This window comes from Humulus lupulus, chromosome 9 (assembly GCF_963169125.1).
Source record: "Humulus lupulus chromosome 9, drHumLupu1.1, whole genome shotgun sequence".
NCBI lineage: Eukaryota > Viridiplantae > Streptophyta > Magnoliopsida > Rosales > Cannabaceae > Humulus > Humulus lupulus.
The window spans coordinates 30,059,705-30,085,511 of NC_084801.1; the positions used below are offsets into that span (position 1 = coordinate 30,059,705).

Here is a 25,807-nt window from a genome sequence, read left to right on the forward strand (position 1 = left end):
AAACCACTGCATACTTTACACCACCTTTTCCTGTAGGCAAAGATCCGATTAGATCTATTCCCCAAACTGCAAAGGGCCATGGACTCTGCATTTGCTTTAACTCGTTGGGAGTTGCTCATGGGATTTTAGAAAATCTCTGACACTTGTCACATCTCCGCACGAACTCCATTGAATCTTCATTCATGGTTGGCCAGAAATAGCCCTGCCTTAGGATCTTTTTTGATAGACTTTGCCCCCCAGCGTGGTCCCTGCAAAAACCTCCGTGCACCTCTTTCATCAACTCTTTGGCTTTCTCCTTTGTAATACATCTAAGGAGTGGCATGGAGTATCCCCTTCGGTAAAGGATCCCATCAACCAGGATATACCCAGCAGCTTGTCACTGAAGGGTCCTAGCTTAGTTCCTATCCGCTAGTAGCACACTGCTCGACAGATACTCTACATATGGAGCCATCCATGTATCCGCCATCTGGATGACCAGAGTGGTTTCTGCTACTTGGATGCTTGGTATTGATAGTCGCTCGACTGACACTATGTTCAGAGTATCAACATCTTTTGCACTTACCAACTTTGCCAAAGCATCTGCGTTGGAATTTTGATCACGAGGTACTTGCTGGAGACTGTATTTTTCAAACTAGGCTAACAGATTCTTCATTTTGTTCAGATAGGCGACCATCTTTAAACCTCGCGCCTGGTGTAACGACCCGGATTTTCAAGACTCGATAATGCGGAAATATAAATGTTTTCATTTAACAAAATGTCTCAAAAACCCATAGAATATTTTTTTTTTTTTTTTTTTTTAAAAAGTCGTATGGCCATACTTAACATTTAATTACAAACATGTTTTATAAAGATTAGAGTGAGCCTAGTTTAGGAAAATTACACAACATTTCCAAAAATAAAAAGGCTTCCCAAAAGGTCGGTCCACATGTACATTTGCAAGGAAGACTCCAGCGCTCACTGCTCTGCCTTGCCCTTGCACTGACCTACAACATGAAACAACTAGGTAAGCGAAAACGCTTAGTAAGATCAACTTTCAAAAAAAGCATGTAGAGAATTAGGGTTCCGGACCCTAAACAATCAATTTCAAGAACGCTAAAGCGTCCTGGCAAACTTATGGTCATGCCTGATAACCAATGATAAATTAATTCGTAACTAGATAAAAATCCTGCACTCAGAAAATCCCAGAACAAGCAGATATATTATATCACAACTATATCTTACCAACAATTATATCCCTGCACTCAGAAAATCCCAGAGCAAGCAGATATATTATATCACAACTATATCTTATCAACAATTATATCCCTACACTCAGAAAATCCCAGAGCAAGCAGATATATTATATCACAACTATATCTTATCAACAATTATATCCCTGCACTCAGAAAATCCCAGAGCAAGCAGATATATTATATCACCAAATAATTCGAGACCAACGCTCGACAATTTCCAACAATTCATGCGTAACGCGCCCTCCAACATAATTGCTAATCTGTAAAAGAGAACTGAGTCCCCACACTAAGATCTAGCCAATAAATATTCTCATCAAGGGTAACTATCGTGTTACCTAGGGCATCGCTACATATTCAAGAGTGTAATCCAATTTACACGATTTTATGGAGACTTCTATGTTAATCAGTGGTGCTGGTGAGCAGCTGCCCCTAGGGTGTTCAACCTCACTCTATCTTGGCAACCCCTAGTATCTCTAGGCACTCTCACGGAATGGCCAATATTCACGGCTGCTATCCGAGAATAACTTATCAGAGCACTTGCTCGGATTCTAACCGTCCAATGATTAAGTAAGCATGAGGGCCCCTAGGTCCCATTTATCTTGGCGCCCCTAGGTTTAACCAGCTTATCCTCATCTCATGGCCACTCGTCTCGGTAATGAACCGGACATAAATAAAATCAAGCAGTGTGACGGGGATCAACCGTCTAGGATATGACGGACTTCTACCGTTCATATTTTCTAAATCAGCACTCACTAGACTAACGTCTCTAAGCAACTTTCTATGACAGCCTATGTATATGCATGTATCCCTATACTAACATACAAGACAATAATCATTTCATGTTGCAGCCATACAATATAAGTTGACTTACTTGGAGTCCTTAGCGCTCAGCAAGTTTTCACCCTCCAACGTTCAGTCCAGTTACGCTTAGCCAATACTGTAGTTATCCATACAGTATACTCGGATTAATTATGGCACTCATAATTCATTATTATTATTTTGGGCAGTTTGGTCATTTTAATAAAAGTCATTTGTAAGGATTTACAATCCTTATTTGGTTTTAAACCTATTAAGGAAAGTTATACAAAATATTCGAGACTAAACCCTAAGTCTCGGGGAGACCTATCCTAAGGTCTCGATACCTAGGCTCGGGTATCACAATGGTATTTCCCACAATCCGCTAAAAATCTTATTCTTTCAAGGTATCGCTATTAACCCGCACTTTCGACTAGTCGGTTAAAATATGTAAGATTTTAGCCGGTATTATATCCAGAAAATACAAATAAATTCCTTAATTATTTTTAAAGAAAATAAACTCTTTAAATTTTCCTTTTATTTTTCTTAAGGTTTTAATATCTAAAAACCGTTTTAAGAAAATTGCCTAATTTGTCTTAATTAGGAAAACCGTTATAAATTTCTCATCTTGACTAATTAATTTTCCAAAAGCAATTAATCAATTTTACTTACTAGGAAAATAATTTATTTAATTATTTTCTCAAAATATAGGGTTTTAAACCCTCCTTTAATTTATTAACTATTAATAAATTAAATCTCTTATTTTTAGAAAGAATAAAAACTCTTTAATAAAAATAATTCATTTAAACTCAAAGGGTAAATTTTAGTGAAAATATGATTTCAAGACTTACCATTTTATATCTTGAAATAAGCAAAATTTTACTTTTTACCTTATGTTCTAAAATCTCATTTTTACACTAAGTGTGAAAAACCTATTTTTCACATTTTTAACTACATACTTCGTTAGTTCATAACTTGAAATTTACTTACCCAATTGTTACCAAAATTTCCCAATTCCATTTTTGTTATGCCATTTAGGCCTTTGTAAAATCTTAGGTCAAAATGAGCATTTTTGATTGGTGAAATCATTTTCCAACAATGAGGTAAAAATGACCTTATTTTCAAGTCCTTATTTTTTCCAAATTTTGACAGTTAATAACTTTCAAACCGTTCAATATTTTCTTACCAAATTTTACAGTGGAATAATAGGTTATGCCAGTAATATGTCCACAAAATTTTAGAAAAAACTGGGTTCATTTGCCCTATACAGTGGCTGTCCAAACTTGGTTCCGAAAATAAGAATACGAAAAAACAGTTTTTTTTACCTCAACTTTGAAATAGCATAACTTACTCATTTCTAAACATTTTTTTGTGTTTCAAAAGCTCAATTTTATGTACTCAATCTCAAAAACATCACAGTACAATTAAATTTTACAAAACCAATATACAGTGGCTGCTTGACCCCTTGGAAGTCACAGCTCAAAACATGTTTTGTTTTAGGGTATCCTACAAAACCCTTGGGGGTTTTGGTTCCCATTTTCAAAAATCAATACACATGCATCATAAAAATTATTAAACAACTACCATAACCTTATTACATCACCAACAAGAAACTTTAAGCATTAGATATACAAAATAATGCTTAAAACTAAAAACCCTACAACCAAAATCATCAAAAGTAAACTTTTACCTCTTTGGTGTTCTTGCTTAAGGTTTGGACCTTCCTATTAGCTTTGGCTCCTCCAAAACTTTTCAAAAACCCTAACCAACTTCCCCCAACAACATAGTTAATTAGCTATTTGAAACTCTAAGCTTAAAACTTTACAAAAGCCTAGATTAGTGAAGGTTTACCTTAGGGAAAATACTTCCTAGACCAAGACTTAGCCTCCAAGTTTTCCTTGGTGTTCTTGAGGTTGAATATTGAGAGAACACTTTGAATGGTCTTAAAAAATCATATGAGAGTGAATGAGAGAGGGAGAGTGGTCGGATTTGGGGGTTAGAATGGCTCACACAACTCTTCAAAATATCACAAAACACTTGAGTGCTTTTCTACCCACTTGCCCACTTGACTTCTTAATTAAAATGGGAGTTAAACTTTATAGAATTGGGTTCACACCACTCTAAAACACCACATGGTTGGCCACCCTTTGCCATATATGATCATTTCATTATTTTTAAATTTTTTTTTTTATTAAAGGTTAATAAAGGTTTCATAAGAAGAAAAGTCAAAATTGGCATTTGACACCTTTTTTTTTCACTCTTATTAAGTTTTAATCACCAAACTTAACATTAATTAATTAAATTAAATGTCTCTCACATTTAATTTAATTAATCACATAGTAAAATTTAACCTAAGGTCCATTCATGGAATAAAATTCCCCATTTCGGTAAAATTAGGCATTTAACACAAAATGCCCTAAAATTTCCATTTTCTTTTAGGTTTATTATTTTTGACCAAACTTTAACTTTTATGAATGTATTTTATGCCCAAAATATAATTGCCATGATTTTTCATTTTATTTTCTGAGATTTTTACCCGATCAGGGTTTTTGTGTCGGTCCAGGACCGAAAGTCTTATCTTGACTTTTAAAATCACAAAATTCATATTTTGGCTAGCAATAACTCATGGAATACTTACAAACAAAATATAATATTATTTAAAATAATATTCTTAACCCGGGGGAAAAATCCCGACCCGAGTCGTTTAAAGGTACCCGAAAATGCAGGACGTTACACCTGGTACTCTCCCCGGACCTGATTATCCACCAGCTGAGAATCACTATAGATGTCAAAAACTTTTATGTTCATATCCTTGGCTAACCGCAATCCAGCGACTAGTGCTTCATATTCGGCTTCATTGTTAGAAGCAGTGAAGTCAAATCTGATTGCACAGTGAAATCGATGCCCTTCCGACGTTATCAATATCACTCCTGCTCCTGCGTGTGATTCGTTGGATGAACTATCTATAAACAATTTCCACGAGGGTGCTTGGATTCGACACTCAGGCTCGCTGGGCTCTTCAGTCTGCTCGCCACCCGCGATCTCTATGAATTCGGCGATGAAGTCAGCCAAGGCTTGTCCTTTTATCACTGCTCGTGGCAAGTAAGATATGTCGAATTGCCTTAGTTCGACTGCCCACTTTAGTAATCTTCCTGCAACCTCTGGCTTTTGCAGGACTTGTCGAAGAGGCTTTTCGGTCAATACCGTAATTGGATGAGCTTGGAAGTAAGGCCACAGCTTTCTAGAGGCCAAAACTAAACAATAGGCTAACCTTTCGATGGGGAGATACCTCAACTTTGCTCCGATCAGCCTTTTTCTTACATAATAGACAACCTTCTGCACACCCTCTTCTTCTCTTACCAGAACAGCACTAGCAGCGTAATCCGTGATTGCCTGGTAGATGAACAGAGTATCTTTATCGACCGGCTATGACAGGATGGGTGGTTACACCATATGCGTTTTTAGTGCTTGAAAGGCCTATTCGCACTCATCTGTCCATTCAAATTTCTTATTGCCTCTGAGTAGATTGAAAAATGGGACACACTTGTCTGTCGATTTCGAATTGAATCTACTAAGAGAGCAATCCTCCCGATCAAGCTTTGGACATCCTTAATTTTCACTGGTGACTTCATCTCGATCAAGGCTTTTATTTTCTTAGGATTAGCTTCAATTCCTCTTGAGTTAACTATAAATCCCAAGAACTTCCCTGATCCTACTCTGAAGGAGCATTTAAGGGGATTTAGCTTCATCCGATATTTATTCAGGACGTTGATTTATTCCGGCAAATCCCTTACATGACCTTCTGCTTTCTTCGACTTAACCAGCATGTCGTCGATGTAAACCTCCATGTTTGTGCCGATCAGCTCCTTAAACATGTGGTTGACGAGTCTCTGGTAAGTCACACCAGCGTTTTTCAAACCGAAGGGCATCACCTTGTAACAGTAGAGCCTTGTATCAGTTCGAAAGCTAGTGTGATCCTCATCAGGGGGATGCATGCTGATTTGATTATACCCGGAGTATGCATCCATGAATGAGAGGATCTCATGCCCTGCAGTGGCATCGACCAGCTGGTCAATCCTCGGGAGTGGGAAACAGTCTTTGGGGCATGCTTTATTTAGGTATGTAAAATCCACACACGTACGCCACTTTCCATTCGTCTTGGGCACTAGTACGGGATTAGAGACCCACAATGGATAAAACGCCACCCTGATGAATCCATTCTCCTTCAGCTTCTTGACTTCCTCCTTCAAGGCCTTTGATCTATCTTTGTTAAGCAGCCTTCTTTTTTGTTGCACTGGTGGAAAGCTTTTGTCGATGTTCAGGACATGGCTAATGACTGCAGGATCTATCCCGGCCATGTCTTTGTGCGACCAGGCAAAGACATCCTGGTTCCTCCTTAAGAACTCCACCAGTGCTTGTTTTGTTGTTGTCTCTAAGTTTTTGCCGACTTTCACAACTCTAGTCGGATTTTCCTCATCGAGTTGGACCTCTTCAAGGTCCTCGATGGGTCCCACTTCTTCTTCAAAATCCCCAAAGCGAGGATCTAAGTCTCTATCCTCACTTTGGGCGACACCCTATTTGGTGAGATTATGACTTGAGCGGGCTTGAACATCAGTTTCCATTTGCAACTCCTTTCTGGTGGCATCTCTCGATACACCCTTCTTTGCCTTGGTGATCGAGGCGTTGTAGCATTCCCTCGCTTCCCTCTGGTTTCCCAACAAGCATCCTACCCCTGCGTCCGTTGGGAATTTCATTGCAAGGTGCCATATAGAAGTGACGGCTCACAGGTCGACCAGAATTGGTCTCCCTATCACAGCGTTGTACGCTGAAGGACAATCAACTACTATAAAAGTGAGTAATGTCCTGTTAGCACGTGCAGTGCCTACTGTGACTGGGAGTCTAATCGACCCTACCGGGGCGAGCTCTTCTCTGGAAAAACCATAAATGGTTTTGTTGCACAGCTCCAGGTCCTTCACGAACAAATTCATCCTTTCCAGCGAGGACTTATATAGGATGTTGACCGAAATTCCTGTATCGACCAACACCCTTTTCACCATCATGTTCGCGATCTGTACGTCCACGACCAGCGGATCGGAGTGTGGGAATCGCACGTGCTAGGCATCGTTTTCAAGGAAGGTGATCAGTTCCTCCTCTGTTCGAGCCTTTTTTGGTGCTCAATCCTCGACATTCATCATCTCGATGTCCTGGTCGTGGCGCAGGGTTCGAGCATACCGTTCCCTCGCTTTCCCACTATCTCTTGCAAGATGTGGACCTCCGCAGATGGTGAGTAGGGTACCTGCCACGAGAGCTGGCTGTAAAGGTGGCGAGTGTTGTCATGCAGGCGCCGACTCATTGCCACCTTGAGCCTCTCGCTGAGAACCTCCTGCGGCTCATACATATCTTCTTAAATGTCCCTGTCTTATCAGGAACTCAATTTTGTCCTTCAACTGGTTACATTCATAAGTGTCGTGCCCGTAGTCGTTATGAAAACGACAGAACTTTGTTGAATCTCTCTTGGAGATATCTTTTCTTATAGGTGCGGGTCATTTGTAGGGCACGCTCGAGCTGGTCGCCTGGTAGACCTTGGCTCGGCTTTCAACAAGGGCAGTGTAATTGGTGAATCTCGGTTCATACCGATTACCTTTGGGGCGCTTACTATCGGAGGTCGAGGGTTCGTTGCTCGCCCGCTTTCCACCATTATTGCCATTGCCATTCCGGTTGCCTTTTCCGTTGCCATTGGGCTTCGACCCGTTGGCAGCTTTGGCGGGTTCTTCCTTGGGCCCCTTGTCTTTCGCTGACAATTTCCCTTCATTGGCAATCGTGTCCTCGAGCTTGATGTATCGATCAGCTCGATCTAAAATACTCCTGGGTACGTTTAACCCCATGCTTTCTGAGGCTACTCCAGAGGGGAGAATGGCGCCTAACCCCAGCAGTTAGGGCCATCATCTTGCCTTCATCGCCCACAGTCTTGGCTCCAGCTGCAGCTCGCATGAAGCGCTAAACGTATTCCTTCAGGGGCTCTCCCTCTTTCTGGCGTATCTCGACCAGTTGGTTCGCCTCGGTGGGGTGCACACGACCTGCGTAGAACTGTCCGTAAAATTCCTTCACGAACACCTCTCAGGATACTATACTTGCAGGAGGGAACTTAAAGAACCACTCCTGGACGGCATCAGAAAGTGTCGCTAGGAAGATCCTACAGCGAGCATCTTCAGAGACTTTCTGAATGTCCATTTGTATCTCAAACTTGTTGACATGAGATACCGGGTCTCCATACCCGTCAAAATTTGGCAGAGTTGGCATCTTGAACTTACTGGGGGTTTCTACCACAACAATCCTCTGTATGAAAGGGGTGCCTCTCCTCCGATCGTACTCAATGTGTGATGTCCGCCCCCCGACCAGCTGCTGCACAGTCTAGTTCAGGGCATCGATTTGAGCCTGAATGGCTTCTGGGATTGTTGGGGCCTCTGGTGTCGGGGGAATGTACTCATTGTGCCTTTCTCGGTGGTCGTTGAGTACATCCCTCAAATCATCATCTCTTCGCCGCTGCTCACTGGCTCCGAGCCGACTAAAGATGTTATTCTGCTTGGGCTGCCCCCAAGCGTTATGACCTGCTGGTCGGTCTTCCCTAGGTGGGGGGCTCCTGCCTCCACCTCTCTCTTCGTTCCTCCGGCCAGCATTTCCTCTACCTAAGTCGACTTCATTGTAGTCGTGCCCATCTCTGAACCGTGGCTGGCTATGGTGCGACAAACTGTTCCCTTTGTTGCCTCCTTGGGTTGGCATTTCTCCAGCGTTAGGGGGAGGCCTACGTTGGTCGGTGGGTCCCCGTGCATTGTCATGTCGTGGGGGGCCTCTGACCGCAGAGCCTGTCTCTAAATGCCTCCTGTTGACAAAAGGACGCTGCCCCCTGCTCGGTGGATGCGGCTCTTCACCCCCTGGGCGTCTGGGGCTGCGAGGCTGTTTCCCGGCCCTATTCTGCCTCGGGCGTGGGGGATTGCCTCGACCAGCCTGAGACGAAGGCTGCCTCTCAGGATCCCTAGGTGGGACATCATCCTGAGGCATAGGTGGCTGCTCCGGCCTCTGAGGGCTTATTGGCTGGAGCGGAGGACTAGGATTGGGGCCCCTTTGAGGTGGCCCGTTTAGTGGCTAATCTGGCTGGGAGGCTGGCGCAGCCTGATTCCTAGCCAGCTGGATGGCTGTTTCAAGGGCTGCCATGGCATCCCTCTGCTGACGGTCCATCTCCGCCTGTCGCTCGCTCAGCTCCTGGCGCTGGCGCTTTATCTCCCTTTGTTGCGACGCCATTATCTCGACAACATTCTCTTGATTGGCTCTCAGATTGAACAACTCATCTTGCAACACTCCCAGTGTTGTCTTCAGGGTCTCAGAATCCAACTCCTCCTCATCAAACTCCAAATGAGGTTTATCTTCAGCCACATTTGGGGGAGGAGGCTGGGATGGTGCAGCGGCAGCCTGTCTAGTCTTCTTGGTAGTTTTCGCCATTAGATCTTTTGTCAAGCTCTCAATGAAAGCACCAAAATGTTGACCCTCGTTTTGGTCAACGACATGGAGTCAGATAAACGACAGGAAAATAGTACAAAGCTTGAGAAAACAATCTAATGGAAAGTAAAGAACACAAAGAATTATAGTGGTTCAGCCCTAGCGATTGGTAATGACTTACGTCCACTTGATACTATTATTAATATTGATCTTTAAAGGTGTGATCAAAGAACTAGGGTTCCCGAGTTTCACAGACCTTAGAAGGAGAAAACAATACAAACGATCGATAATAGTAATGTAATTCGGAAAAAGATCCAAAGATCCCTCCTTGAGCTATTTCTTGTATATTTATAGGCTCAAGGAGGGTTACATGAGTCAATTAGTCATATCTTTCCTTAATAAACGGATCTTCAGGTTATAATGAAGAGATATTCTCGGATATCATTACAACTGTACAGATTTATTCATAAATAAACAGAGTATACGACCAAGCTGGTTGTATATAAAACTTGAACTTCGCATATGGAAATATCTCTGGTCGATAGGCGAGTAGCATCTCTGCCACGTGTCAGCTTCGTGTCGAAAATTCTTGCCATGTCATCAACAACTGCTTTTTGGATAAATAAGTTAAAAATAATAAAATCATACATTTTACAACTAAAATCAAATTTAATTAAACTTAAACTTAACTCACTTATTAGAATAATATCATATTAAACATATTATATAATCTACTGTCAATTGGCAACAAATTATTTTTTTTTTAAAAAAAAACTAGTAAGAAACTTAAATTTAAAATCCATGTATAATATTTAATATTACATTAAACATATAATATATAATATCTTGTTATCACTCTCAAATTAAAAAACTAGGACAAATATAAACTTAAATGTGTTGTTTGGTAACACTTAAAAAATTATTTTTTATTTAATTAATTAAAAATTTGACAATTAAACAAAAAATGTGTTTAGTAACTCTATTTTTATTTATTATTTTTTAAAATTTTAATTAAAATTTATTAAATTTTGAAAATATAATTTTTTCACTTTCAAAATTTTTTTAAACAGTTTTTCAATTTTTTTCTTTCTTTTTTTCTTCTCTTATTCAAATCAACACATAATATTGTTAAACAAAAAATAAAAATAAAAGTTATCAAACGTGTTTATTATTTTTTGTTTTTAAAAACAAAAAACAAAAATAATTACCAAACATATTTTTATTTTTAAAAATAAATAAAAATAAAATAATATTTTCATTTTTGTGTTTAAAAAATTTAAAAACAAAATTTTTACCAAACGGATCTAAACTTGAACAAAAATAAATGAATTATTTAATTAAAACATGATATTTATTTGAAATTTATAAGACATCAATATAAATTTAATAAAAATAATTAATAAATTCTATAAATAAAACTAAGAAAACGTGCATTACACATTACTTGTATTTAGTATATATATATATATTTGTGTTAAATTATATGATTATATCACTTCACTCTAATAAAATTTACCAAGTAAAAATCAACTAATATTAATGTAATCATTTTATTTTTTACTAATGATATAGATACTGCTTTATTGGTTGGACTCAAAAAAATAATAAAATCGTGTTTGACTCCTTGAAAAACTGTTTTTTGTTTTTAAAAATTAAAAATTGTTTTTTGAAAACAAATTAAGGTGTTTGGCCTTGTTTTCATAAAATAATTTTTAAAAACAAAGCTACAAAAAACAAAAAATTGTTTTATCTTGTTCTCAGTTTTTTTTGTCTATCTTTTTTTTTACATTACTTTTTTAATTATTATTATCTAATATTATTTATTATTACATTATGTTCTCTCTAATTAGTTTCTCTCTCTCCACTTACTCTCACATCATTTTCCCTCTCATCACTTTTTATCTTTTTATTTTCTCTCTCATCACTTTCTCTCTTCTTACATTTTCTTTCTTTACTTTCTCTCTAGCTATTTTCTCTCCTCACTTTATATTTTTTCATTTTCTCCTTTATCATTTTCTATCTCCTTATTTTCTCTTGCATCACTTATTATGTCATCATTTTCTCTTTCTTCACTTACTATATCTTCACTTTCTCTCTCATCACTTAATATATCATCATTTTCTCTCTCATTATTTTTTCTCTCTCGTCATTTCCTCTCTCATCACTTTTTCTCTATTCACTTCTCTCTCTTCACTTTCTTTCTCATCACCTTCTCTCTAATTTTTTTTTCTTAGATCAATTTCTCCCTTCTCAATTTCTATTTCTTCAATTTTTCTCTTCTTACTTTCTCATTCCTTATTTTTTCTTTCAAATTATTTTAACTCATTATTTATTACAAATTTTAAAAAAAAGTTTCTCTTTGTAAATATATTTGTTAATTTTTTATTTAAGTTTTTAAAAAATAAAACTAAAAAATAGTTTTTATAATATATTAACTAAACACCTCTTGTTTTTTGAAAACTACAAAAACTGTTTCCTGTTCTCATTTCTGAGAACACAATTTTGAAAACAAAAAATAAAAAACAATACCAAACAGACCCTAAGTGTTTCTACGAGGCATATCAAGGTACTCAACACCACTTGTATCAATTAGCATTGTTCTTGAAAAATAGATTTATCTCCGGACTGTCATACTAAATAATTAGTCCAATGTTTGCCAAAAAAGAAAAAATTAGTGTAACGTTGTTTTTTTTTTCCTTAAATGTAAATTCGTCGCAGGTAAACTTTAAATAACAAATCATCTAAAAAAAAACTTTGAATAACAAATCATACATTTATAATTTTGGTATATTGTTACATAAAGTATTGATAATCACAAATAACTAATAATACACAATTAATTCAATAATTGCTGACCAATTAAACTGTATACAATAGTGTTTATTAACACTAAACATTATTCATTACTGAAAAGAATTATATAAATATATATGTATATTCATTACTAAATCATAGATGATGTGGAAAAACAGGGATGCTCTGCTCATTCCTGAAGAAATTACCAGGGTCAACCCTCCTCTTAATCTCCACCAACCTATTGAAATTACCTTTGAAATACTTAACCCCATAAGCTCTCCCTTCCCAATAGCTAGCTTTCCCATTATGGTTGATTCCCAAATCAAGATCCTTATAGTTAAAAAACGCTTCTCTGGGATTCTTAGACACAAAAGGAGTCATGTGCTGATAAAGTTTCCTAGTCAAACCGATGTATTTATTGGCCACGTCAGCCCCAGCTTCATTCCAGTTGATGGCGTACTGAATCAAAGCCAAGTTCCCAACTCTATGCGGGAATGGACTTGCATTCTCGGGAATCTCAGCCATTCTCCCACCGTACGGATTGAAAGTCAACATGATTGGACCATCGAGCTCCATCATTCTACCCCAAATCGATTCCAAACCCTTCTTCGTAATGGGTTTCTTGACATAATCTGATTTGCGTTTCAGGTAGTTGACCGAAGGTGTTCGAGAGATCAAAACACTGTCGTATGAGCCATTGGGGATGTTGCTCGTCCAGAAGAGTACAGTGGCTTTGATCCAACTCGTCTCATTACAGTCTGATTGCTTTAAACCCAATTCGGGGAAGCTCTTTCCCAAAATGGAAACAATGCTTTCAGAACCTCCAAGATAAAATCCATTGAAAGTAGCTCTACCCGTTCTTTTTCCCGTTTTCGTATCGTTCTTCACGTCCATTACAAGCCTTACGAAAACGTCGTCGTCTAGTTTATCCGCCACTTGTTGCCACTTAGAAGCAATGAACGATGCATTTTGCTCCATAGTTCTCTGGACACTGAAAAATGTGGCTTTTTCTGGCACACGAACGAGTTTAATCTTGTACGCCAAAACGACACCGAAGCTAGCTCCACCACCACCGCTTATAGCCCAAAATAGGTCTTCCCCCATAGCTTTTCTATCTAGGAGTCGGCCATTAATGTCAATCAATAGGGCATCGTCTAAATTATCAACTGTTAGACCAAATTTTCTCATCATAGTTCCATAACCACCGCCGCTGATATGGCCACCAACACCCACTGTGGGGCAAACTCCGGCAGGGTAGCCATGGACTTTGCTTCTTTGTGCTATGTTATAGTAAACTTCACCAAGAGTTGCGCCAGTTTGCACCCATGCAGTCTCTTTTTCGATATCAATATTGATTTTTCGGAGATTAAACATGTCAAGGATGAAGAAGGGTACTTCGGCGACGTATGATACGCCTTCGTAATCGTGGCCACCGCTTCTTATCTTCATTTGCAAGTTAAGTTTATGGGCACAAACAATGGCGGCTTGGATATGGGACTCATGCAGGGCGGTTATGATGAGAAAGGGTTTTCTGGTAGAAGAAGTGTTGAATCGAAGGTTTCGGATGTAGGATTGTAAGACAGACGAGAAGGTGGAATTTTTTGGGGTGAAGATGGCTGGCGAAATTGGGTGAGAGGGATGTGAGTTTTCAAGAAGGCATGGAATAAAGTCGTGAGGACTTGAAGTAGTACTACAACTTACCGAAGATGCCTGCCATGAAAGCCAAAGTAGAACAAATAATGGTGCAAATATTAACAAAAGGTTTGGAGATTTTGAAATATTGGCCATTTTTTTAAAATTGGATTGTGTTGTGGTAGACTTGGAGTTTTTTAGCTGTGCTTGTAAGGGATTTTATAGACTAGTTGGGTTTGAGGTTTGGACAAAAAAAGTCAAACAACTGTTTTTTTAGAAGATTGCACAAAGTGATCGATCACCAGTTTGCCACCTTTTGTTGACGTAGAAAAGTCAAACTATAATTGAGAACATAATTAAATTATAGTCGCCTTGACATTATCCATATATTTTATTAATGTGAATCGAACTTTTGATTGCACTAGCTACATAATGCAGGCTACTGTTGAGATTATTTATGTTTGTTTTTAAATTGTGGATTAACAGAAGTTTGATCACGTTACGTATTGTTTAGCTATATGGTAATGAAATTTTGAAAAAAAAAATGTACGACTTATTAAAATATTAAATTCATCTTATAAGTATATGTATATTAAATTTAATCACGACAAGTTGTTAGCAAAGAAAAGTAGTACATGCATTTACTTAGCAAAGAAATATACATTATTATTAAGCACGTGGAATTGCTACGCACACGTAGCTTTGAACATATTATTTCTATCTCTTCTGTAAAAAAACCATATTAGTAAACCAATTTTTTTATTAATTTTAACAGAAAATTCTAAATATTTAATAAAATATATTTTTAAAATTAATTAAAAATTAATATTTATTAATTATATTAATATAAATTTAAATTTTACAAAATATTATTATAATAATAATATTAATTTTTACTAATTATATTAATTTGAATTCAAATATTATAATAATAATATTTAACACATGATCTGATATTTAATACTTAAATTAATATAAATTTAAATATTATAAAATATCATTATAATAATAATATATAATACATAATCTTAATTTTTATTAAAAAAATATTATTTATGTTTAAAAATACTATCATATTATATATATAAAAGCATAAATAATTTTTTGGTTTAATTTTTCATTTAATATGTTTATGTTATTCTTTTATGGGAATATAATTATTTGGTGCCCTATGTTTTATAATATATACTCGGTTCCTTATGTTTTCAATAATTCTCATCTGATACCATGTAATTTAAAATTGTACATATTTAGTACACTTAACTTAAATTTGAATAATAAAATTTTATCAATATGATCAAACTGACATCAGTTATCATGGCCGGCTATGTGGCTGTGCAACCAGGTCTATTGCCCAGGGCCCAATAAACTAAATGGCCCAATTCATTTACCTACTTTTTCAGTTTCTTTTTTTAAATAAATGAAATGAAGCATTGTTCCCACTTTTAAATGAATGATTATTAAGTTCCATTTTTAAAGGTTGTTTCTATTCTCAATCTCACTTTTAATATTAAATTGTTAATTCATAAATATTTAGTCAAACCCTCAAACGGTCAGTTGCTTTCATCATATATATATATAATATTATATATTAAAAATCAAGAGTAAAATTCATGAATAAAAGGGGATAGGTAGGCTTTTGCAGACAAAAAAAAAATAGCAGTAAGTAAAATGTTGATTCATTTTTATTTTTTGGTGCTTAATTTTGTAAAATATATAATCGTAACAATAATATTTGAAAATATTATTAGTTATTAGTTAAACATTTTTTTTTTTTTTGTTAGGGGCCCAAATTTTTAGATTAGAACAAGACCTCCAAAATATTTAAGACGGCCATGGTTATCAATATGAGCTAATTAAATTTGAATTTAAAACTCATATAATTGAGGATAGTTTGGTTATATTGATAAATTTTAAGTCCGGGGTACCAAATGAGTATTTACACTTCTTTTATATATAATATTATTTATTTATTTGAAATTTATATGACAATGATACAAATTTAATAAATATAATCAATAGATTCTATAAATAAAACTTTTCTTATATCTAGTATATAAAAAATGTGTATTTAATCGTTTTTCTTGGGTTTTTTTTTCTTTTGACGATTCTTTTGTTAACTTTAACAGAATATTCTAAATATTTAACGGAATATCCTTTTAAAACTAATTAAAAATTAGTATTTATTAATTATATTAATATAAATCCACATATTATAATAATATTTAATACAAAATTAGATATTTATAAATTATATTAATTTAAATTCAAATGTTATAAAATATAATTATCATAATAATATTGATAACTCTTGAATAAATGGTTATTTTGATGCTTTTAAACTTGTAAATGTAGAATTAGGAAGAGTAATGTTTGTTTTTTATTTTTATTTTTAGTTAATATCTTTTCCTTTTTGTGTTGTTGTGAGTTATTGTGTCTTTTTAGTTTTTAAGAGCTGAAAGTAGATATATAATGAATTTATGCATGAATTATATAAGGAGAAAGATAAAAAGTAAAGTGGCTTCTAAGTTGTTTTGTTTGGGCTGAAATTCCAAATTTTGTTGTAGAAGAGGAAGTTTTGCTAGAGCATTTCCATCAAGATCTAAGTGGGGATTTTCAGCATATGAAGGAGAGCCACTTGGCATTTCATTAATTGAGAAGGAAAAGATTGCTAAGGTGGCAAAATCAGAGATTTTAACTACTTTTTTCGCTATCAACCTAATCTAAGAACTTAATAGAAACTAGAAGAAAATAACACAGAAGTTTTTGTGGTTCGGGCTATAAAAGAGCCCTAGTCCACAAGTCTTTGGTATTAGTGAGTTTGAAGCTTGTTAGCTTCAATGGAGTCTCAAGCAGCGTATATATTGCTCTGAGTTTACAATGCTTCACTATCCAAAGTTTTGAACCATTTACAAGGAGATACGCCAACCTTATTTATAGAGGTTTGGGTCATTAATGTTCTTAATGAAAAATTAATACAACTTTCCCCATTATCTAGGGATTAAATTGCTAATTAATTACATAGGGATGCACTAATAAAGACCATGGGCCCAGGAAAATTTCACGGGGCCCATTTGTAGAAAGATGCCTACAAATGTCATGGGGAACAGGTATCTGACTGTGTCAAGATACGGCGCACGTTCGCCCATGTCAAGCGACGTTATGGGAAATGTCGATTGTCGAGTGTACGATCTCAACACCACTACTCGAGGCTCACCAAAAATTGTCAGACAATATTCTCGTGGGTCACAACTGCAGCGACTGACACCTGGCAGCTACTCTAGGTCTCAGGACAAGAATCCTAGACTTGGAGGGTTGATTCGAGGAAAAGAATCCTAGACTTGGGGGATTAATTCGAGGAAAAGAATCCTAGACTTGGGGACGTCCATGCCTTGGAGACGTGTCATGGTACGCAACCTTGCCTAGAGACATCCACGCCTCAAGGACAGACCTCAGGGTGTGGCCTCACTTGGAGACATCCGCGTTTGGCCAAACCATAGTACAAAACCCAACTAGCGCTCTAGGAGCTTAAATACTCCTCTAATGAATGTCATGTGTCCTCTGGTGAAAACACGGACAGCATGAGGCATACTCAGTATTTTGAAGCATTTTCAAGTGAGAAAAAAGTGGTAGACAAAAGTAGTTGGCCAAAAATAGAGAAAAAAAATATGTGGGCCTTCTAATTAGGGAAATGAATGGTACTCTAGCATCATTAAAAGAAGGGTAACCACCATTTTAAAGAGAGGATCCTAGAGCTGAAAATTAGAGAGGAAAATACTCAAAAAGGGAATGAAGTAGAAGAAAAGAAGGAAGGAGGAAAATAAGTAGAGAAGAGAGAAAGACAAGGAAGGAGGAGCCATCTACATAATTTCCTCTTCATCATTTGTCACAACCCGAGCCCTAGGCTATGATAGATATGTAATATCCATAACATGGGTGGTCAAAGGTCAAACTTTGATCTTTGTTGGAAAATAATCCTTATAGATGATATTTTAGTTTATGAAGGATATCTTGGATTAATGAAGAATATGTTTAGGTTGAAGTAGAATATGTGTTCGCATCCAATGAAGCATTATAATTTTTCTAGATGTTGTGTATATTATACTATATAAATATATATGTATTATGTTTAAATGTAGTAATATAAAAAAAAAATATATATAAAAAATTAATATGTATAACAATGCGGTGCAATGCGGTTTGAACCACATTTATTAAACTTAAACTGGAAATCACACCACACCGCATGGTAATACAAACCGCAACCCCACCGCGAAAGGTTCCAAATCGCAAATTATGGTGCGGTGTGGGCAGTTTAATGAACACCCCTACCTAAGGCTTTGTAGAGCTACTGCACCACTACTAGGACCTTTACTGGCGATTCGCCATTCTCTATGGCTTACGGATATGAAGCCATGCTCCCAGTTGAGCAATAATTCCATGCACTGACGAGATACATATGATCCGACCACAAACCACGCTTTACTCTGAGAGTCACTGGACCTTGTGGAGGAGCTCCGAGAAGCTTCACAGCTACGTGTAGCATCCTACCAACAAAAGGTAGCCAGGTACTTCAACTCTAAAGTCAAGGATAGGAATTTTGGTGTCGTAGACCTGGTGTTGCGAAGAGTTATCTTAGCCACGCAAGTCCCTGAAACTAGAGTGTTGGGCCCTACCTGGGAATGCTCATACCAAGTCGAGAACATCGTGTGAACATGGGCAAACAAATTGGCTCCATTGAATGGGTAGTTAGTGCCTCACGCCTAGAATGTCGAGCATCTTTGCCAGTATTATAAGTAGATTGAGCAGTGTATTTTTTTTTAATTTTGTAGTCATTTTGTAGCTTCCACGCACAATTAATTGAAACTATGTATGCAAAACATGGTAGATAAAATTCAAAAAGTTTGCTTATATTTCTTCTAGTTTATTAAATTTTAATTTACTACTCGTGGAGCACTCGCTTGCTGGCCTGGACAAGTGAACAAAGACCAGTTTTCTATCACTTGGGGGGCATAGCTGGATCACCTCACATGGTAACCACTCGTGGAACATGACCTAGGAAACTAAGCTTGTAATGAGCAGAGTAAGACTAGTGTCGCGACATGCAAGAGTGGAACAACTCGGCGTTGGAAAACCCTAAGATTTAGGGATGACCTTGAGTTACCTTTCGAAAACTATTTACCCGAGGAGCAATAACCAGTTCTCAACTCCCAAAGAGTAATTTGAACCCGGAGTCACCTGCACTCGAGTGCAAACCTCACCTGGACTTGAGTTATCTCCCAAGGACTATGTGCCCGAGGAGCAATAACCAGTTACCCAAAACTTAACCACCCATACTCGCTGAGCATGACTTAGGAAACTAAGCTTGTCATGAGCGAAGTAGGCCTAGTGTCACGACCTGCGAGAACGGAATGACCTAGGAAAATTAGTAAACCCTAAAGTTGGGAAAACCTAAAAATCCTAATTAATGGGTTAACTTGAGTTATCTCCCAAGGAATGCATGCCCGAGGAGCAGTAACCAGTTCTCAAGGCCCGAGTCTCCCGTACTCAGGTACAAACCTCAAGTTACCAAAAGCCTAAAGGGGTGAAGATCTTGATCGATGTCCCGAGGACCTAGAGCTCAAGAACTAGCAGCGAGTTTTCGATTTCAAAAACATGAGTAACTCGTACTTGGGTGGGAAAGCCATCATTGTGACTAATGAAAATGACCAGTGCAACCTCTAGAGGACTACGCTTCTGGGGAGAAACACTCCATCTTTGAACCCTAAGTAAATTTGACCTCCTATGACTTGAGTTGTTGGGATTCGTGAACGTAAGGACACGTTGAGTGCTCCCACATGACAGTGCACTAAAGTTACTTGAGGACTGCGAGCCCATGAAGCAACAATAAGTGCTTAAAAGCGTCAAAATACTAGGTGAGTCGATGAGACTCGAGTCGCCAGGACTCAAACGCAAGTCCCTAGTTGGACTGACTAGGACAATTAAGAGCTAAGTCTCGAAGACTAAGGGCCACGCATGGTGGATAGGTTAAGGTTTAAAATTTTCATGGCATCAGATTATGATGAGTTAAGATTAAAACCTTACCAAGTTTAAGACCACATTGCACAATTACTAAACACTAAAAATGGGTTGAGTGACAATGCAATGAAGGCAGAAAAATAGTGCAACTAAAAGCAATCCATTAAAGCAAAAAGTATTTACAATTGCGCTCGGGGGCTCGAGCATTAACAGTGTGTACCCCAAATAGAGCAATGGCACGCATGGCTATTTAAAAAAAAAAAAGAAATAAAACAAAACGACAAAGGCCTACTCACCCAGGGGAACCTTCGCAACGATGTCTATGACAGGATCGACCTCTGGAGGACGACCCGCCTCAGCTGTAGTTGCAGCCTGAGCCTAAGCAGCTGTGGCCTCATTCGTCGAAAAGTGCTCCTCGATCAACATCTTGATGTTAGGGTTGTCTGTTAAGGCTAAGTCCATCTCCCTGTGCTTTTCTAAGCAACATAGAGGGTGTTCTCTGCTAGCACATTAAGCTCATTCTCCAGCACCCGGATTTGAAGTTTCAAGCTCTTAGACTCCCTATGCATCTTCCGCCCGAGCTCGGGTGGCGTCTCCTTAGGCAACATGATGTGACGCCTCCCTTGCCTGCTTGGCCACCTCCTTGAAGGCAAGGCGGGTCTCCTCCCGTGACACCTTAAGGTCCCCATGACTTTATGGACAACCTCATCAGCAGCCTTGGAGCGCCCCGTGGCTTCTTCCACTAACTTGGAGGAAGTCTCCTCGATTGTTTGGAGTCTCGACTACTCCGTCGCCAGACAGGTCTCTAAGTCGGAGGCACGAGCCTTCTCGTCCCCTGGCGCCTTCTGGAGCCTTAAATGCTCCTCCAGTGAGACAGAAGCCTCCCTTAGCTTCTTGAGCTGGAAGGAGCTCTCTAATTCCCTACTACTTTAGATCCATTACCATGTGGATTTTAAAACTTGCAATTAACTCGCTAATCGAGGTTTTAGGCCAAAGAGTGTGATTAAATTAAGGTGAAGACTCATTTAATGAAATTGTGTATATGTAGCTTATGTAATATATTGTTGCTAATAATATTAAGTAAATATCATAAAATTCCCAAGTTCATCTATGTTGTCTCAATCCCATATTGGTAAGAGAGGATCGAGATTGAGATAATGGACTTAAATAGTTCGCAGTAAAATAAAGTTATGGAATCTTTAGATTAATTACTGTTGGGAATAGTGCCCTTAAAGCAATTGTAGTTAACAAATATTTTAAATGAAATAAATAATTGAATTGAATTATTATATATATATAGAATATGTCCAATATTATGTTGATAATATTAAGTAAATATCAAAAAATTCTAAAGTTTATCTATGTGGTCTTAATCTCATATTGGTATGAGAGGATTGAGATTAAGATAATAAACTTAAAACAGTTCGCAGTAAAATAATGTTATGGAATCTTTAGATTACTTACTGCTAGTATGGTTCGCTAGTATTATGAATACAAGTGACCTAGATCTGGGTCGCTAGTCTAGTAGGACACTTTAGTGGAGGTACTTTGCATGCTGAGAGTATGTAGAACTGGACCAGATGTGATTTGTTAATACTTGTTTAAACACTATTTCATAGTATTAATCAAACGTATCAAATGATGATTATACACATGATGATCTTAATATTGAGGTTGCTATGAACTCCTATATATGGCATCCGATCCTTTGATTCATGCGTTAAGGTTTGTCAGAATGATCAAGCTAAGAACAATTGTTTTGGGGACTCAATGATGTATATGGCTGGGGACATAGTTTATCAGATATGGAATCTATACATTCTTTTAGATTGAATAATGGTTTCCTATTGGGTTGACTTTTGGAACTAAAAAGGTTATGAGTGCTCTTGTCACAAACTTGTTGTGACACAACCTTCACTAGTAAAGTCAATGGTACTCTAGGAAAAATATTTAACTAAAAGGGTAAAACGATAATTTTATTATCTTTTAATTATGAACCATTAATTGAGGATTAACATTGTATGTAATGATTATATCAATGAACATTTTATTCTTTAATAAAGTACTTGGTGAATATATGTCTATAATTATCAAGAGTTCAATCTCATATTTATAGTGGAGTAATAATGAGATTAATAAATATGATTATTGAATCCAAGAGCTTTGATTAATAATCTACTATTTATTGGAGCTTGATATTATAGATCCATAGGTTCTCAGGGTGACTCTATCAACACCATATCAAGGTAAGAGTTAATACAAGGGTATAATTGTAATTTGGAAATTTGAGAAGAATTTTATTCTTCGGGTAAAGTATGCAATTATATGATAATTGAGTTGAATATTTCATTTATAATTAATTATTGATTTGAAAATATATTTATTAATTTAAGTATATAATTTTTTTAAAATTCATATATATATAAATAAATAAATAAAATTTTGAAATTAATTATTCTATTTGAGCGAGAGAAAATAAAATTGGTAAATTAATTATAGTTTTTGGTTTATTGAATTTTAAAATATGATAATCATCAATTTAAATTTTGTTTTTTAAAAGTTAAATTTTGAAATATGTTTTTCATCTTTTCCTTAAAAAGATAAATATCTTATTTTGTGGAAGATTGATTTTAGTTAAATAAATAAATAAATAAAAAATGCAAAATCTCTGAAAAGAGAATAGTTGCCCACGCATGACACAGTCCAAAGACTGTGCCATGCATGTACCACTACACTGATATTGTATGAGTGTTGTTTTTATTTTATTATTTAATTAATTAATAATTTGAAAATAGTTTTTCGAATTTGGTAAGTTAGATATTTACCAAAATTAATTCCTATAATCACTATGATATTATTATTATATTACTATTATTATTATGAATAATAAGGTAATCGAATTATCTCTATATATATATCATATAAAATAAAGAGAAGATATACAATACAAGACATAGACATAAAACACAATTCAAAATACTTCTCAGAATTTTTTGTCAAACAAAACGTTTATCATCTTCTTCTTCTTTATTCTAACAATTTTCAGACCATAATCCAATTTCTCATGTGTTAAGAATACTTGTGATTCCTAAATTGCAAACCCATGTTCTCTATGTGCCTACACACATCTTGAGGTGTAGAGAACACTTCGGAAGATCGTGGTTTGAGTACTCAAAGTGTTGGATAGGAAGATCGATAAATATATGAAAAGATTCAAGGACGCTTGATAGGCTTCAAGAGGTAGTTGTTCATGTTCTTGAATATTTATGTGATTGTATGTTATATATAAATATATTGTATATTTATATATATGTTGCATGATTAATAATATTGTATGTTAATGTTCTTGACTGGACGTTTTCTTGTTCATATAAACTGTTTATATGAGTGATGAATTTTTTTATTGTTCTACATAATGGGCCCACCATGCCTATTCCCCTGCATACTCTCAATGTTTTTCCAACAATTATTGCTAGTACAGTACACTAGTATTATGAACACATGTGAATTCGATCTAGGTTGCTAGTGTAGTAGGACACTATAGTGGAGGTACTTTGCATATTGAAAGTATGTAGAACTGGACCAGATGTGATTTGATAATACTTGTTTAAATATTGTTTCATAGTATTATAAAACACATCAACTAATGATCATATACAAACTGATATTAATCATGAAGTTACTATGAACTCCTATATATGTCATTTGATCCTTTGATTCATGCGTTACGGTTTGTCAAAATGATCAGGCTAAGAACTATAATTATCTTGTAGAATTTGACCTATAATTATCTATCTTTCGAAATTTAACATTGTCGAAATAACTAATGAACACCTTCTGTAGGGGGATGAATCAAAGCGTCTCGAGGCTCCATTAAGTTAGTGACCTTGTTAAACTAACGATGGAGATCGAATATTAATTCTTAAAATAAGCTTATTATTTAACTAAAATAGTATTTTTATTATTTTTTGAAACCAAAGTCCTATAATTTTCTATTAATTCTAAAGTGTCACATTGAAACAAATTCAATTAAAGTAGAATTAATTTGTTGCTAATTAATATTTAGGTTTACCTATTATAATGAACCTATACAATTATGTCAAACTTAGGCAAATGGGCCTTAACAATTGGGCTTGTATGGAGGAGGGTTGGGTTCAGTATGTCGTTTCCACTACTAAGGCCCCCATTCTTCCATACAACGTCTAAAAGACATAAATTTAAACATCTGTTTTATTAATTGTTATTAATTGATTATGCTCACTATAGTAATGTAAAGCAAATGAGCCTTCACAAGTGGAACCACCCACAAGAGAGGAATTTAAACTTTACATTTTCTAATGAGCCCAAATAAAACCTATCATTTTATGAATGTTTTATTTAGCAAGATCGATATATTAAGCAAACATATGAGCCACTATATGCCTCTAAGCCCAATTGCAAAAATACCATATATAGTGCAAATAGACATGTTATAATCATATGGACTAATCATGTTACTATATGAGCATGTCTATGAATTTATGCAAAAATACCACAATTTATTTCATTTGCAAAAATACCACAATTAATTTTCTAAAATTTACCCAAAATTCGAATTAATTTATTTTTTTTTATAAAAATTAATAAATCAATTTAAATGAAATTTATAAATAATTATCCAAAGTTAATTTAAATTTCATTTATCAACAATCAACTTAGTTTAGGTTATTTTGAAAAATATTAATTTAATTTAAATATGATTTATCAACAATTAACTAAAGTTAATTTAAATCTCATTTAAAATAATATATTTTTTATTAATTGGTTTGCAAAATGTGATATTTTTAAAAAAATTAACAAGATGTAAATTTTTAAACAAATGTTACTAGCTGTTTTTGAAAAAATATCTTACACAATTAAACAAATTCAAATATTCATAAAAATATCTAGTCAACAAATTTTCAAATTTGAAATAATCTAAATATTAAAATCCATAGAATAATAAGATATTAAAATTTTTAAATATAAATTTAAAAAAAAAATATCAAGTATTAAAAAATATCTTTAATATCTGATAACTTAATTATAAAATTCTAATATATAAAATAATTAAAATTAATTAGTTAACCTATTTTTAAATTTGAATTTGAATCTTTGTAGAAATTATATAATTTTTTTAAAAATCAAACAACAAAAATATCGTATTTCAAAATTCATTAAAAAATTCAAAATTCAAAATTTTAGGAAAAAATTCATGGCAGGCCACGACCACGGGACCAATCTGAGCAAAAATCGCGTTCTGGCCGCGGCCAGAGGTTAATGGTGGTCACGAGCCACTGACTCCCAGGCTGCGACCGCAACCCAAAAATAAAATTTGTGTAATTTTTCAACCCAAAAACATTTTCTAAATAGTTTTTACCATGTTTTACATCAAATAAAACATTTATATAAAAATTATTTGCAAAGAAAACACAACAAAATAACCCACATATGTTAATAATCACATAAAATTCAATATGCAGCATAAAAGACATGAAATCCATCCAATTACTCAACACATCAAATAATCAATTTTACCATATTCATGCATGAAAATAAAGATTACCAAAGACTTTCATACGAGTTGTTGGGAAAAAACTTATACAGGATCATGTTTATTTTCATGTAAATATAATATTAAACAAATTAATATAAGACAACCTAGAATATGTTTCTATAATGGAATTAAACTAGAAATAATGATAAGAACACTTACATTATACGCAGCGGAATGTATTAGTCATTCCTTCAGTTTCTCTAACCCTTGAATCCTTTTTGTCGCAGGGCATCACCAAGAAACTGAATTGATCTTCAAATTTCTT

At 35.5% G+C, this 25,807-nt stretch overlaps 1 protein-coding gene and 1 long non-coding RNA gene across 2 annotated transcripts; both read right to left on the minus strand.

The window, feature by feature from the left end:
* Nucleotides 1–764: 764 nt before the first annotated feature.
* Nucleotides 765–4,128, minus strand: LOC133801743 (uncharacterized). Its single transcript, XR_009876940.1, has 2 exons — nt 3,718–4,128; nt 765–983 (listed from the first exon to the last, which is right to left on the minus strand). It is a non-coding gene; the product is annotated as an uncharacterized LOC133801743 (long non-coding RNA).
* Nucleotides 4,129–12,263: 8,135 nt separating this feature from the next.
* Nucleotides 12,264–14,147, minus strand: LOC133800939 (berberine bridge enzyme-like 8). Its single transcript, XM_062239054.1, has one exon. It carries the CDS (start codon nt 14,103–14,105, stop codon nt 12,471–12,473), a length of 1,635 nt encoding a protein of 544 aa, XP_062095038.1. The 5' UTR covers nt 14,106–14,147; the 3' UTR covers nt 12,264–12,470.
* Between the last annotated feature and the right edge of the window lie 11,660 nt (nt 14,148–25,807).